The sequence below is a fragment of the Anser cygnoides genome, chromosome 2 (assembly GCF_040182565.1).
Source record: "Anser cygnoides isolate HZ-2024a breed goose chromosome 2, Taihu_goose_T2T_genome, whole genome shotgun sequence".
Lineage (NCBI taxonomy): Eukaryota > Metazoa > Chordata > Aves > Anseriformes > Anatidae > Anser > Anser cygnoides.
Window position 1 is genome coordinate 70,958,285 of NC_089874.1, and position 16,960 is coordinate 70,975,244.

At 42.4% G+C, this 16,960-nt stretch overlaps 1 protein-coding gene across 1 annotated transcript in view; it reads left to right on the forward strand.

Annotated features, from left to right (window-relative positions):
• Positions 1 to 16,757, forward strand: part of ELOVL2 (ELOVL fatty acid elongase 2) — a 48,932-nt gene extending 32,175 nt beyond the window's left edge. The window contains exons 4-8 of the mRNA XM_013190493.3: positions 8,130 to 8,207; positions 9,317 to 9,488; positions 11,532 to 11,656; positions 12,960 to 13,094; positions 13,782 to 16,757. Coding sequence (XP_013045947.1) covers positions 8,130 to 8,207; positions 9,317 to 9,488; positions 11,532 to 11,656; positions 12,960 to 13,094; positions 13,782 to 13,907 — 636 coding nt within the window. The 3' untranslated portion in view covers positions 13,908 to 16,757. The remainder of the gene's footprint in view (positions 1 to 8,129; positions 8,208 to 9,316; positions 9,489 to 11,531; positions 11,657 to 12,959; positions 13,095 to 13,781) is intronic.
• The last annotated feature ends 203 nt before the right edge of the window (positions 16,758 to 16,960 follow it).

Consider the following 16,960-nt stretch of genomic DNA (forward strand, 5'->3'; position numbering starts at 1 on the left):
GGAAACTATAGGCCTGTTAGTTTGACCTCAGTGCCAGGGAAACTCATGGAGCAGATTATCTTGAGTGTCATCACGCAGCACTTGCAGGGCAAGCAGGCGATCAGGCCCAGTCAGCATGGGTTTATGAAAGGTAGGTTCTGCTTGACGAACCTGGTCTCCTTCTATGACCAAGTGATGCGCTTGGTGGATGAGGAGAAGGCTGTGGATGTGATCTACCTTGACTTCAGTAAGGCTTTTGACACTGTTTCCCACAACATTCTCCTCAAGAAACTGGCTGCTCGTGGCTTGGACTGGCATACGCTTTGTTGGGTTAAAAACTGGCTGGATAGCCGGGCCCAAAGAGTTGTGGTAAATGGAGTCAAATCCAGTTGGAGGCCGGTCACTAGTGGAGTCCGCCAGGGCTCAGTGCTGGGGCCGGTCCTCTTTAATATCTTTATCGATGACCTGGATGAGGGGATCGAGTGCACCCTCAGTAAGTTTGCAGACGACACCAAGTTAGGTATGTGTGTCGATCTGCTCGAGTGAAGGAAGGCTCTGCAGGAGGATCTGGATAGGCTGGACCGATGGGCTGAGGCCAACTGCATGAAGTTCAACAAGGCCAAGTGCCGGGTCCTGCACCAGGGGCACAACAACCCCAACCAGCGCTACAGGCTGGGAGATGAGTGGTTGGAAAGCTGCCTGGCAGAGAAGGACCTGGGAGTATTGGTTGATAGTCGGCTGAATATGAGCAAGCAGTGTGCTCAGGTGGCCAAGAAGGCCAACAGCATCCTGGCTTGTATAAGAAGCAGTGTGGCCAGCAGGTCTAGGGAGGTGATTGTCCCCCTGTACTCGGCTCTGGTGAGGCCACACCTCGAGTACTGTGTTCAGTTTTGGGCCCCTCGCTACAAGAAGGACGTGGAGGTGCTCGAGAGAGTCCAGAGAAGGGCAACGAAGCTGGTGAGGGGTCTGGAGAACAAGTCTTACGAGGAGCGGCTGAGGGAGCTGGGGTTGTTTAGCCTGGAGAAGAGGAGGCTCAGGGGAGACCTCATCGCTCTCTATAGGTACCTTAAAGGAGGCTCTAGAGAGGTGGGGGTTGGTCTATTCTCCCACGTGCCTGGTGACAGGACAAGGGGGAATGGGCTAAAGTTGCACCAGGGGAGGTTTAGGTTGGATGTTAGGAAGAACTTCTTTACTGAAAGGGTTGTTAGGCATTGGAATGGGCTGCCCAGGGAAGTGGTTGAGTCACCATCCCTGGAGGTCTTTAAAAGACGTTTAGATGTAGCCCTTAGTGATATGGTTTAGTGGAGGACTTGTTAGTGTTAGGACAGAGGTTGGACTAGATGATCTTGGAGGTGTCTTCCAACCTAGACGATTCTGTGATTCTGTGATATCCTTGTAGGAACTTTGCTGAGCCAGCTCCCATTCAGCTGCCTCACTGCCCTTTCTTTCCTAAGGCTAACTTTGTACAGACGATCGCGGAGTTGCACGAGTCCTCACTAAGTCCCTCCAGGCCTTGACTCTGTAGCTGGAGGCTGCTGACTTACACCTCCCAGACCACAGCCAGGCATGGCTGGCAGTGCCTCCATGCTCCCCGTTCTGCATTTGTCAGGAACCCATCGGACATCACAGCTGGTTTATTGCAGATGGCACAGCTCTGGACTGTCAGCCAGGCTGGTTGTACATTGCACAAGTTGCTATTCCATAATAGTGGTTCTGTACTTTTTCATAGCCTATTCGTGTGGTTCCTATTCACAATTTTTCCTGTGAAGAAGCAGAGTGCGTGTTGAGACTTGCAGACCTGCCTGAGGAGCTTGCACATCCCTGCTGAAGGGAAAAAGGCAATGAGGAAGGCAGAAATCTTCTTCAGTAGTGAATAAGGTTACGGTGACTAAACATTGTCTTATTTCTGAAGCCTGTCTCTTGTGCCTACTCTCTCTGTCTTTAATGGAAGGTAAGCTCTTTGAGGCAAGAGTTACCTATATTTAGAGCATTCTCCGTAGTGGTTTATGTAAACACAGCTGATCTCTCCAGGGAGTATGATTCAAGATTAATTCCTAATTAGAGAGATCTATAACAATGGCCTTATTCCTTCATCTTCCCACTGCACCTCCAATGATCTGGTCTCTGTAATAGAGATAAACACAAAATAATAAGCTCTATTATAGAAATTAACTACAAAGAACAGTTATTGGCATTGTTCTATTTGTCTCTTCTTGGTCTTGTTTACAAGGTGCCACATCTTGAGAGAGCTCCAGAATGGAGTGGGTGCTTCTTAGACACTCAAGAGAAAAAGACCTATTCTGTGTCAGAGGTGCACCTCCAAATGCGGACTGTCCCATATGATAGCTTCAGTAAGAAACATGATAAACCAACTGATAAGGAAACTTACGCTGCAATTCTTACCTCCTCGTTGTGCCTTATCTAGTTTAGCTGTCCCCTACAATCAAGTCATGCAACCTCAAGGCAGAAAGGCAAAGGTTATAGCAAGGACTCATAACAAAATGGCTAGGTTTTTATGCATCCAAAGGCAGATTCCCCTTTTGAGCCAGAGCTCTGTGCATTGCTCCATGGACATGAAATATCTGGGATCCAACTGTAGCTCCATTAGCTTTGAGTCCAACCAATCTCTCAAGTACTTAAGATGTGCCAGTAACATAAGGTCAGATATCCCTATGATCCCTAAAAAGCAGGGTCTCAAAACTCATGTGTCAAGAGTTAGCTGTCTTTGAAGGCCTCCTTGAAGAACAGTTTATTAGACCTTAATCTAGAAACCTGTGCTAGGCAAACAGATTTTTCTGAAGCCACCAAAGACACTTACCTCTTCCTGTTAGTTGTAATGGAGAAGTGGAACACTTGTTTTTGGAATGCAGCTTTTTCCAAGTACCTGAAACTTAGATACATTTCCTGTGCTTAAATTAGGCAGGCTGCAGGTGCACTGCAGGAGGGTCAGAAGGCCAAATTCCCTCCCATCTTGTCACTATAAGAGAAAGCTGCACCAGACATTTGTTATTGGATGTGTACTCTTCTGTATCATTAAGTGTTAATAGACTCAGGTCAAACAGATCCAAGAGTTTCCAGAAACATTGCCAAAAACCGTGCACAAAACAACCACTACCATTTTGTTTTAATAAAAATCAAAACTTTTTTCAATTTCACTGAAAAGAAATATGCCTTTCTTCTACACAAATCTCTGCGTAATATTGTGAAAGTGCCAACTATGCACAGAAAACCAGCTTAATGTGAAAAGCAATCAGGTATTTGCATATTTTAAAATGAATTCATGAGCAAGTCAACTCTCAGACCACACTCCAGAGACCCAATGTGAGGCACCAGAGGCCCAGATAAGGTATTGAAGTTCACCACAGGATGAGATCCTCATAACTTTCATACTAAATTAAACTTTGAAACAAAGCAGACCAATGCTGATCTCTGAATTAAGAAATTACTCATGTGATACTGCTCTTTGTCATTAACAGAAAAAGACATAATCTCTACCAGGGTCTTAGGTTGCTTTCCCCAGCAGTAAGTATCACCTCTGCCCTATTTAAATTAAATCTCAGCTAGTCATCAAGCTCTCATCCAAGTCCTTGTGTTGATAAGGCACTAAGAAAAACAGGACAATGGCATCAACGATCATATTAAAAGCACCAGGCTCTTGGTGCTTAGCTTGCTGCTGAGCAAGGTGAGAAGCTTTGGCACCATCTTCTGGAACCTGCTGGCCCTGGAATTTCTTAGAGGAGCCAGCTCTCATTCCCAGATAATGTGATTCCCCATTAAGAAGAAAAAAGAAAAAAAAGGAAAAAAAAAAAAGCATTAGACTGCTGCAGTGAAGTAACCATTGTGAATCTTCATTCTCTTTATACTTGAGTAGATAAAGGTCATTTATTGGTGTAACAATTGGAATCTATTGAGAACACTAGAGCAACAGCAAAATACAGAACCTCTACTAAGGAACAGGATGTTGCTACTTAGCAGAATTTTTTCACAGGGAAGCATTTTCTTCTTTCCAAATAGCATCAAACAATGCATGTGTTAATATTAGTTTCACGATAGGTTGCCAAGAATGTAAAACATCCAAAGGAATGTTTTCTAGGGAGATAAATTGTATTTTTAAGGGGGAGAGAGAGGATCTCTCATCTCTTTATTGTATACTGCACTTACACAATCTCTGCATGATAAAAAATACCACAAGTTCTGTAGCATCATGAGAGTGCTCAGCATGTGGAAGGGAACATAACTGAACCAGTGAAAGTAACATATGAGTTTGGTATCATACAAATAGAGCACTAGTAACTGGATGTCTTGTGTCAGGTTACCAGTTTCTGTTCCAGATACGCAGCTGGCTCATTTGATACCATTAGGTAACCTGCTTTCATTCCACATCACAGATAGCCAACATGAAAGTCACAGCCTGGGATCACCAAGATGCCAAAAAGCACTCTCTGCCTTCCAGGTTTCACCACCAACTTTTTATTACGGAGTTAGCGAGAAATCTTAAAAATTATCTTGCAAAGCAGAGTAGTCAAAACTCAAAGTGGATTCTCCTCTTTTCCCTAAAGGAGATGAACGGCATACGAGTCATCTACCACGGAAAGCTGACATGTCAGAAAAGCCGACATGAAAGAACAAGGTTAAGACACTCAAAACAGATTTTCACACTAAGCTGCTGGCTGTTGAAACACAGATACAAATCAAAGGGAATTTTTCTGCCAAGTGAAATGACTGGGGGATAGGCGCACCGTATGATCTGCAAATCTGGCATTTATATAGGACCATGGAAGAACAAACAGAAGAATAAATTAAAGAAAAAAAATGCAGCCAGGTTGTGATATTCTTACCCCAGATTTTTCTCCCTGTTTGCATGGTGACCAGTGTGATTTCTGAAATGCCAAGTTAAAAATCTGTGATACTGAAATGAAATTAAATATATTGTTTAAGTTTCTGAGCCTTTAAGAGTTCTCATCTCATTTTGAGAGCTATGAATGGAATTCTTGAAACAGTCTTGTGATCACACTGAGCAAGCCAGTTCAATATAGCACCAGCAGGAGAGTTTCCAAACCTGTAACAACAACAACAACAAAAAAGATTTTTGAAAAATCAGTCTATTGTAATCATATACGAGTCAGAAAATCTGTAAAGCAAACAAATCAAAAGATTTCAAATGGCATTTTTTTTCTATTAAATTTCTGTGATTTAATGTTTCAGTTACTGTACCGGAGGGTTTTGTGAGGTTTGATATTTTCAAAGGAAGAAAATGAGTTAGCTACTAAGGAATGACAAAAAAAAAAGATTGAAAAAAGGGAAAAAAAGTTTCCACAATTGGAACCTGAAAAAACAACAACAAAACCCCCCACAATAACAGACTTCCAAAGATGCATGAAAAGGAAAAATGAACAAATTCTACCAATTTAAGCATAAAGGTATAAAGTTACAGTTACAGAATGCAACAGAATGAACCAAGTGAAACTGAGATACTGAAAATACTGTTTAAACTTACATACCTCTCACAAGGTAGAATTGTTTAAAAGCCTCAGATAAAAATTATAGGCACATCATATCATAAATGTAAATTACAAAAGATTGTGTCAGATATGAATACAACAAAATGCGGACTTTATTTCTTACTTTAACAAAACAGTAGACTCCATTTATGATAGCAATTTACAGTTCCTCAGTAAAAGCAGGGAAAGAGTTCCTTCCTAGTCCATGACGTGCTTTTTACAAGAAGGGAAAGGCAGTCATCTTTTCTCCTTTATTTGTTTTCAGGATTTTGAGTTTTTAGAGAGCACAGCTTCAAGTCCCTACAATCACAAGGGCTAGAGATGGTACCACTACTACCACTTCCCACCAATAAAGCTGCGAGGCTATCATAGTTGCTGTAGGAAAACAAAACAGCAAGAGGCAATATCATTTACTTCCTCTGCAGAACTGGCCGCAGATGTTTCTGGCAGAGCTGTTAATGCTTGTGTTTGAGGCCATACCTTACCAAAGCTCCCAGACGGAGTTCAGGATGCTGCCTCCAAATGAGCTCCTGATACCCCCACCCTGCTCGACCATCTTGCTCCCAGCCAAGGGCAAGATGACAACTCCATTTTCTTCAGCATTTCTCAAGCAACAAGACAGAATCGAGAGCAAATCTTCAACAACGGCCCGTCAACGATGCTGTACCTGCCTATTCCAAAAGTCCCAATCTGGGGGTCTCTTAGTCACTTCTGATTGGAGGGAAAATCCAAAGCAGGAGAGCACACAGGAAAGGCACTGAGAGGAACCATTTGTAAAAGCAACTGTGCAGTAACATCTCCCTGAACATCACTCCTGAAGCTGCTGCATATTGCCAGCTGCAGCACAGGCACAGATCTGCACGCCCCCTTCCTTCCACCCAGAGGACAGAAACAGCCCATGCATTTGGGACTGGAAACTACCCTTTTCCACTCAGCTGATTTTTGAAAGATGGGAGGGAAACAAAGTGCCATACCTAGGAGCTTTAACCCCCTTCTCCTCAGCATCTTCACAGGTTAAGCGGGGAGAGGAGAGGAGCCCGCAAGCTCCAGCCCCGCATGTTTGCAAGCACAGCACCCACGCAGGGGCCGCTTGGCTAAACACATTGTGATCTCAGCTGCACTGAGCATTTGCCTGGGGACCTCCACACAGGTTTTGCTGTTGGATTTTCCCTGTTTTCAGACTGCAGTCCCATCCTGTTTAGTTTTGTGACCTCTGGCACACGCTGTAGATGAATCCACCGAAACAGGGGCTGCTCCAGAGGAGGAGTGGTTTTGTTTCAGTTGTCCGATAGTAGCCATCTAAACCATCCACTTATTGTCTCTTCATCTCTCTCTCTATATATACACACACAATCTAAAAGATACTCCACTGATTATTTTGGCCGCAGACAGACACCAAATATGTTGGAAATACAGGGACAACTGCATGTGATTCAGAGAAAAAGTAGTAGAAAACTTTGGCTTTCTAGGTCTTTGGTTTTGTTTGTTTGTTTTTTGTTATTTTAATTTGAATTTATAATACGCATTCTGACTTATTTGCTAATTCTGTAGATCCAAAGAAATTATTGCTCTTAATATGTATTTACTCTAGGAATTAATTCAATATGATCACTGAGAATAAGTCTGCTTTGCTTTATATAGGCTGTCACACTTAGTTAAGCACAGGAGACTTTTTCAGTCTCAAGTGGAGGGGAAGGTATGTACAGACACCGATACACGCCTTCCCCTGAATGTAGTGCCAGAGTCAAAAACAACACATGCCTCACAGCATCTTGCAATGCTGCTTACAGCGTAACCCTCTAGTGTACTTCTCCCACCATAACTTGCTGCACCCTCTGCAGACCCCAGAACATGAACTGCCACTTGGCCACAAGAAATACTTTTCACATATTCAAGTAAGGAAGTCACTTTTAAAATCACTCAACTCTACTTCGTAGTGTTGTTGATTGACAAAATACTCTGCTGCCCAAAAGAGCTGCCAGTTGTTTTAGGTAATCATTACTATAAAAACATTCCACATCAAAAGGCCCCCATATGGCTTTCCAGATACCTTCTGCTTCATCACAGCGTGGTAGATTGACGTTTCATTGCTTTGTCTGCTTCCCAGTATGACATGGACAAAGTCTCAGAAATTGCTTTTGTGTCTGTTTCTCCACTCACCACCACGCATGCTCTCTTCTCTTTCCTCCTGCATTTACCAATAAAGGATAAAGTGATATGTATGTGGCATAAAGAAATATTTCTCCTCTTACACTACTTCGGATTTACGTTTTTTTTGCTTGGTTGGTACCGAGGATTTTTCTCAAGGATAGGAAGGGTTTTGCACTAGTAGGGCTGCGAAGCTCTGTTCATACTGCTGCTGGATCACTGCACTAAGTAACAATAAATATTTGTGGATGTCTTGAAGGCTCTAAAGTGAGAGAAATGTAAAAGGTGCACCATTTCAGCATGTATTTCCAATAGAATGTGAAACCTTTTCCATTGCAAAGGAGAAGATATTAGCAAGTTGTCTGGTCTAAGAGCATCAGTTCATGGAACGAATGGGAACCTGCAATGTTCTCATGCTATTTAAAAAAAAATCAGAACAGCTGCAGAGCTAAAGGAGAACTACTTTGTTTATGAACATAATTGCTGTGTTTTCTGTTCCAGCTCATCCTTGCCACGTGGGAAGGAGGCTACAACTTGCAGTGCCAGAACCTCCACAGTGCAGGGGCGGCCGACATCCGGGTGAGGCACAGCAGCAGCTCAGCCCCAGCACCTGCAGCCAGCCTTCCTTCCCTGTGCTGTGGTGCAGCACTTCTGCGTGCACGGCGGGTGCACAGATGCCATCAGGGACAGCTTTAGCATGAGGGTTTTATCAGAGTGGCCTGATAGCTGGTAGCAAACAAGCAGAGTTAGGGTTTCTATTTAGTATGGAGGCATCCTGATCATTGAAAGTGTGACAGGGAGCATTTTAAAAAGACATATTTCAAGGTCTGTGGTCAAAAGAGTGGTGCCTGACTATTAAAACAGACAATATGGATCCATTAAGAACTCGGGAGAAAAATCCATTACCTGCAATGTTGGGCTCTAGCTGGAAATACATTTGAGCTCAACTCTAAACTTTGGAAAACTTCAGAGCCATTCTGCTGCCTTGGCTCATCTCTAGTTTCAACCCCTATTGCATCACAGCAATTCCATGTAGTAACCCTTTATCGTTCCCCCTTTCAGGTTTGTTTTCCAGATAACAATAGAGAAGGGCTGAAAGACTGGATAACACATCATTTTCCCCAACCCTCAAATTCTGTCTGTTTTAGCAAGGAAGAGGTCAGTTAAGTGCCTTTTCCCATCAACAAAAGGTCTGTCGTCCCCCCCCCCCATTTTAAATAACTGTCTTTAACTGCCCTGGGAAATATCCTGAGCTCTGATAAACCATTTCAGCCTTAAAGGAGGTACATTCCATTAAGCTGAGTGTCAAACTTGGATTATTTAAAAACAGAAGCTGCCTGTGTAATCTATTCAGTGTTAGGAAGCTACAAATGGTATCATCCTTAAAATAAACCGTATCTCTGATTCAAAAAAGCAGAACAATTAGAAGACCTATCCTCAAGTTTATATTTCTTAAATTGTATTTAATTATATATTTAGACAATCCCATTTTAAAACATGATGAATTTTCTATACACTGCCTCTTCAAAGAGGAAATAAAATTGAAGCCAGAGTTTGTATTCCTCCTTCAGTGGGACATTGATGCCTTTGGGGGAATTGTGTGCCTAAGGACTAATGAAGTACAACAGTAGTTGAGCCCTGTTATGGACAGGTATTGATCTCCTGCTGTTTTGTTCTTGCTCACACAGGTAGCCAAGGTGCTGTGGTGGTATTATTTTTCCAAAGTAATTGAATTCATGGACACTATCTTCTTCGTACTGAGGAAGAAAAGTAGCCAGATCACCTTTCTCCATGTTTATCACCATGCCACCATGTTTAACATCTGGTGGTGTGTCCTGAACTGGATACCCTGTGGACAAAGTAAGTCTCTGTTCACTTCATCACCTGGGGTGTGAATCACCTGCTGCTGGGGGGGAGTTGCACCACCATGCAAAGCAAGTGCTTCACTGTGCTGCTGTAGCACAGCACCATTAAGGTTCATAGCCTCTTTCAGAATTGTGGGACAGTTGCAGATCTCAGTGAAATTAAAAGCACGGTTAAAAGCGCAAGGCAGAAAAAAGTCCTGAGCATTAGGCCCTGGATTTTGCACTGAGCTGCCACAACCTCTCATCTTTACATTTCTTCAAACCACTTTTAGACAGGGTAACACTACTGAGTGGTACAGAAGAGTGATCATATATAAAATCTACTTCAAAAGCAGAGGTAGAATGAAATCATTATTACCCTAGTAAAGTCAATCAGAACAGCATTTTTACAGATTTCACACAGAATCACAGAATGTTAGGGAGTGGGAGGGACCTTGAAAGATCATCTAATCTAATCCCCCTGCTGGAGCAGGAAATTCCACTCCTATATGCATCAATCTGTGATATTCTGCTTTGGCAAGATACTTTACTTACACAACCAGGAATTAAAATACAAGTAGTTTTGTTTTGGGGTTGTTTTATTTTCATTTTGTTTGTTTTATTTTTCCAATGAGATTGCTGTACCATTAGACAGCTGTTGTAAGCTGTTGTAAACAAAAAGGGTTTTCTCCCACATCAGGGATTGTTTTTAATAATTACTAGTTCATATCATTACGTAGCAAAACAACATTTTAAGTTATCTATGTTACAAAGTTACTTTAATCTTTAAAACTTACATAAATTTTTGCTTGTGATAGAATCAACCTAAGGGCCCACAGCAGGCCAAACTAAATCAACATTCCTTCAAGCAAACATGGCAAAAAGCAAAACATTTTCTTGAATTCTGAACAGGACAGCCAAAACTAATGGGTACTGTCTTACTTTTCACACTGAAGTAGTAGAAGCATCAACCTTCCTTGGCTCATCTCCCTTTGGGTCCCAAATGTTTCACAACAGTAATCTCTAAGTGTCTTGGGTCCTAAGAAGCTATTGAAATAGCCATCATCTTCCCCGTTGAGGTGGGGAAGTGCCACAGGCTGCTCCTGTGATATCTGCAAGAGCAGAGAACTATTTCAAGTGTCTCATAACACACACTTTTCCAGGGCTTCATACAACTAGAGGCTTTCTGCAGCCTTGTTATCAGAGTTGAGAAGAAAATTGGTTTTCCTAACTCTAAGCTGTTAAAGAGAATCACCTCAGTCCCCAGAAATATTTTGTAAGGCAATTTGTTGCAGGGATTTTTTCGGTATCAGAAAGCAGGATTGCCATTTGTTCGTACTTGTTTTGGCCAGCACAAAGTCTGAGTAAATTACTGTTCTAGGTAGAAGCAGAGATCAAGTATTTCATAGTAGCTACAAGCTGTTTCTGCAGAGGGATAAACTCAGTGGAGCAAAGTTAATAGAAAGCACACAAGCCTATGTGTCTGAAAATAATTCCCACACTTTGCACTCATTTTTCGCTATTATGATTAACAGAGTGGAAAAACAGTAGTCCAGTAATTAATCAATAATTATTCAGTAATTAATCAGTGGAAAAATCAAAACCATTCGTGAGACGGTCTCATAGTTGTCAAGCACTGCTATCAAACACATGGTCATACATCAGATAGACTAGTGCTGGTGCTTCTCAGTAGTCCATAAGGTACAGAGGGCAATTCTTTCGCTCTCAATCCAGTATTTACTAAGTGCAGCTAATGAGAGTGGCAAGGTGCGACAACATTCTGGAAATCTTTGTGGAAATCTGCATCTAGCAGAAGAGCCCCTGAAGAAAGTGAGAACAATGCTCAAATAAAGTCACACCAGGCAAGTTTCATTCAGAGACTGACTAAAGCCCTTACTTACTACATCAGAGGAGACCAGGTGCCACCTAGGGTGCAGCAGCAGTCATCCATGGTACAGAGTGAAAACTTACTGTATGCAGGAGGCACTGCTAGCAGCAATATCTTCACATTTTTTAGCAGTTGGTGATATAAAATGTTTTCTGTGTTGGATGTTCATAGGTTTCTTTGGACCCACTTTGAATAGCTTTATCCACGTGCTCATGTATTCTTATTATGGACTGTCAGTCATCCCTTCTATGCGCAAGTATCTGTGGTGGAAGAAATACCTCACTCAGGCACAATTGGTACGTATCTACATTACTCCCATTTTTAACAGACAGAAGTCCTTCAGAAACGTCAGAGAGGGCAAAACAAACGATGGACAAACAGTCATTTGTAGAATTAAGCCAGTTAGAATCCAGTTACGACAAAGCTATCATGCACAGTAATTCACTAGTACAGCCCAGTAAAATTTAATAACTGAAATGATGCTTGAAACTATTTTCTATAATGCAGTAGAAACTCTACAGTCCATAAAACTCCATTAGTTTTGATCTCTTTTGGACTACTGATTAAAAAGCTGTGAAATCTATCAACTATGTAAAATGTTAAAAAGATACACTGCACACTTAAATGTCTTATAATGGCTTTACAGTTTGAAAAACTCATTCAGTGAAGAAAATCAGATTCCTTCAAACAAGAAGTGTAACTGTGGTACAACTACAAAACACAAGATGATGTAAACAGCTCTTAGACAACAAGACAGAGCAGACTTCTAAAAGTCTGTTCCAGCAGCTTCTGTATACAAAGAACAGAGTCACGTCAAATGCTATCAACAAGATGCAAGGCTTGATATGCAAAAAAAAAAAAGTGTTCTCTTCACTTTTTTAATCTTACAACCTGTTCATCTCATTTGGGAGTTTGCAGTGAGCTTAAAAATGCCTGTGTAGAATTGTTTTTTAGGTAATGCCTCTTATCTGAGCTGGGATCACCCCTGTAGCTAGAACAGGCTGCCCTGTTTAAGTGCACCCCAGCTTGCTGGACTGAGGGCACCCTCAGTTGGTGGGGGAGAGACAGATACAGCAGAATTGGCTGGTATTGCAGTCCAAAATACCAGCAACCCTCTTTTTCCACCCCATTTTTTTGCTTTGTTTGTCCCCATCTTAGCTCTGTCAGTGCTAGTGCCCACCTACCTAAACTTCTCCTCACACTTGGGATTTCCATTTTTCTGTTCAAACTTGCAAAGCCATTGCCTCGAGTCTTCAGAGTTTCTCAGGTTTCTGCCCAATAACAGAGACAACACTGTACCTGGCATGACACAGCCTGGAAGATATAACAACCCCTGTTAAAACAGCTTTCATTTTGTCAACCATTTGGCCTAAAACCTCTTATTTTTAGGAATATCCCACCCCTTCATGTTTTTTTTTAAGATGTCACAGAAGCACCATTTTAACCTAACCCTCACAATACATTCACTTGTTCAGAAGGGGAGAGTGTTCAAGGATACTCAAAATTTCAAAGGGCAGAACTAGGTAGCATTGTTATATTTGATTTAGCTAGTACCAACCCTTTCTCAGTAAATATTCACGCGTGATCTGTCTTCTTCAGATCCAGTTTCTGCTCACTATTGTGCACACACTCAGTGCGGCTGTGAAGCCATGTGGATTTCCGTTTGGCTGCCTCATGTTCCAGTCTTCCTACATGGCTACACTGGTCATTCTCTTTGCAAACTTTTACATTAAGGTAAGGAGTTGCTCCCTCTATCCAAAAGGGTTGGTGATCCAAAAGGGTGGGTGATGGGGGAAAACAAGCTTTTTGCATGGTGGTCTTGACACAGACCACATACAAAACATATACAACAAGCCTCAGTACCTAAAATATGTTTGTATTCACATAGACGTGTCAGTTAAGACTAATAGATGCAGTAGTGTCTCCAAGATACAGTCAGTAGTGACATTGCAGCTGAGCTCTTCTATACTGCACTGAAGTGCAGTCTTGTGCCAGGGCTTAATTCTGCATTCACGTAGCATGTCAGGTACTGCATCCAGGACCTAGGAGGTCTGAATTTGCTCTGCTTAGCAACTTCGAATTTTCCTCCCTTCTAGGAAGAGCAAAAAACAAGCAGCTCTGTTTTTGCATCATTCAACCTTTTTTTTTTTTAGCAAGGAATGCTCCAGCCTGCCTGCATACATACAGTTTCTAGCAAAAAGGGCTTAAAACCCCTTTAGACACAAAGAAGTATTACAGTAATACTAGCGAGGCAATATCATCCACAGCAGCAAAAATAATACAAATCCCTGAACAAAGTCTAAAGCAAATGTATACCTGCATCAACAAACACCAGACGTCACCATTTTACAGTTAACCGTAAATAGCATTTGGGGAACACTAAATAAATCCAAGTAGTTACTTTGCATTTTGCTTTTGTAGACATACCAGAAAGCACCTTCAAGAACAGCTGTAAAGGAGACCCCTGTCACAACAGAAATAAAGAATGGTTTCCATAAGGACTACTTTGCTGCTGCCAATGGATTCCTGAATAAGAAAGCACAATAAGTATAGTATTTCCCATGATTTTTTTCTAAAAAGAATAAGAGACTGAACTACAGGCTTTAGCTGAAAACCTATTTGGTTACATTTATCAGTTCTTTGTACCAGACACTTCTTAATGTAGTGCTATTTAACTTTTAACAAAAGGAGTAGATTTATTTGTCCTGTCAAAGATCACCACCAGAACAATAAGGCCAACATCTTTCTCAAATGAAAAAGAAAATCTTTCTGATTAGTAATGCTGACACAAAAACGCCTTATAAAACGATTGATGGATAAATCCCTCAAAGCCTTCAAAAGGTTAGGACTCTCTTTAGACTTAACACCTTGAGCGCTTTCTATGCACGTGAGACGTCTCGAGGCAAGTCTTTGCAGTGCATCCAGCACATTCAGCTAAACTGTGGTTAAGGTCAGAAGAAGAGAGGTGAGAACGATACTGTTTCCATTACCATACCCCTCTCTGCCGCTTCCCGGCCGTTCTCCCCAAGCACCTTCCCTCCCATAGACACCAGTGAGGTCTCTCTGTTCCTGCAGGAGCCCTGAGGAAGGATGTAGCAGAAGGCAGAGACCAGGTGCACAGTACCAGGGGTTGTAGACAAACAGGTACCATGCTTGCTTGCTTTATGTATGGGCAAACTGGCTCAAACACCACAAAGGTTGGCAGGAGTTTGCTGCGTCAGGGGCTGGGACAGGTAGCACCTGGAGGCTGTCTGATATGGGATTTAGAACATGACATTGCACAGTGATGTGAGGTTTTGAGCTCCAGTCAGAGCAAAGCAAGTTTCTTTGGATGTCCTAAATTAAAAGAGATGTAACTAAATGGATTTTGGAAGAAACAGGAGCTCAGCGACGTAATGAGCATAAAACCTTTGAGTGTAAATGTGCAAAAAGTTAACCCCATGCAAACACTGTTAATCTGAAGGAAACTGGCATGCCAAATATTAATAGACAGGAAGATGCTGAAAGTCTTAAAAGTGAACATCACAGTGAGCCAAGTACATGATACAGGGATTTCTGCACTAGGTGGGCGTTATTCAGACTGCTCTCTGACAGGAGAGACTGGGACTGGGGCACAGTCTTCTATAGGGAAAGCAAAGAGATATTTCCTGCCTGCAGTTGTAATGGTGCATCTCATGCAAAAGTCAGTCATTATCTCTGCTGCTTCAGTTAGCTTCTACTTCCCACTTACAAGATTAGAAATTAAGAATCCCCTAGGTTAGCTTTGGGAATCTGCTCCATTCCCTTTTCTCACTTAGCCCCCTTCAAAGTCTCTGCTAAAAGCAAACACAGCCTTTTTCCTCTCCCTTTTTCACCATGAAGTAGTTTTGGACTCTTCCAGTCTTGCATTCTCTCAACGAAACCACCTTTGGAGTCATCCCAACCCAGCCAGCCTGAGAGACCAACGCAGCTCTGTAACGGGACTGTGTCCTTCCCCTCCCCTTGCCCTGCAGGGTCCCACGGAGGAAGAAGAACTGCACTCACACAGCCAGCAGAGGGCAAGCAGCAGCAGGGGACCCCTGAGGAGAGGAAGCTGCCCCAGATCCTGCTCCTCTAATCCTTCTCCACCTCCCAAGTCAGTTTTTTCCCCCTCACACTGATCTTTCATCAGGGGCTCTTGGAGACAGCGGGCACAAAGGCAGGGGGATTTGTCCTGGGACAAGAGGCAGGGCAGCCAGCCTCGCTGGGAACAGCCTGAGAGGCTGCAAAGAGAGTCAAGAGAGGGAGAGAGGAAAAGGTATAGGATGGAGGAAGAAGAGAAGTTTCTGGACCACAAAAGCAAGAGGAGGAAGTGGCACAGAGAAAAGTGGCGCAGGTCAGAGTGTAATTTGAATTTGCGCTTGAAAGTCCCATTGGATGACCCGTCTCAAGCCAGTTGTAGTTCCTACTCCATAACAGCATGAACAAAACCCTTCGTCACCAGCAGAAAACTGAAGCCTTTACCATGCTGCAGCATAGGCAGTATGCTTGAGCTACCTGGCTGTTAAACTACATTGTGAACTGGGCAACCAAAATTACTGCAATACCCAAACACTTTTACACCACCACAGACATACATCTAGCTGCTGCATAGTCACATTTGCTCTCTCTTCCTTAAGCTGACCACAGCGAAGGTCAGCGTTTCACTTTAACATTTGATAAGAAGGGAAGGCAGCAACCAAAAAAATAGACACAAAGCCCAGACTCCGTGTATACACTAGCTCTCACTAGCCCTTCCAGAAACTTTGCAGATCTTTCTGGTCAATACAGTAAAACTCACAAGCTGTAAGAAATTACTGGGTTTGACTGAGGGTGTTGTGTGTGGCCCTAAGTCAAGGGAGAGCTTCAAAGCTGTGCAGATGTCAGCTCCATCCAAGAAACACCTCCAGAAGAGGTAAATGTAGAGGGAATCAGAAGAAGCAATAAGATAGTATGCAAGGCAACCAGCTGAACTATTTGGCTGAGACAGACAACAAAATGGTTGTGTGCTCAAGCATGGATTTTAGGCTGAGCGGAGTCCCTAACTTTTTGATGGCAAAGCATGTGTTTGACTACAAGTGCGGACCATGTCAGCATGCTAAGTGTTAAAGTTTACTATGGCAACCAAACCCACAGATATTGATTGTGTTTTGTTGAAACCTCATTAAAAAATAAATAAATGCCTTACTTGAAGCTCAAAGGGCTGGTGAAAAAAAGAAAAAAATGAGATGGTCTCACCTTTCAGATCCAGACCAGGTAGGCAGGCTAGAATCGAATCAAGTATGGTTTAAATTCTTCAGATCTGTCTTAACATCTTCAAAATGCTGCAGCTGTGAAGAAAAAGCATTGACTTTTTAAACTGATTTTCCTGTAATACATAACACTGTAAATAAACAGATTTTACTATCGGGTTGTCTCCCCTCCCCTTTGTTTACGGCATGAATTGCCGGGAACTGGTAATTAGAGATCACTTTTTTTCTGAAAATTTTCAGAAAGCTTTTAGGCAATTCCACTCAGACCAAGAGACATCTCCCACAACTACACACCACCTGCACTCATACTGGTGTTAAGGTTCTCTTTGGTTTTCATGGAACTGTTGGCTG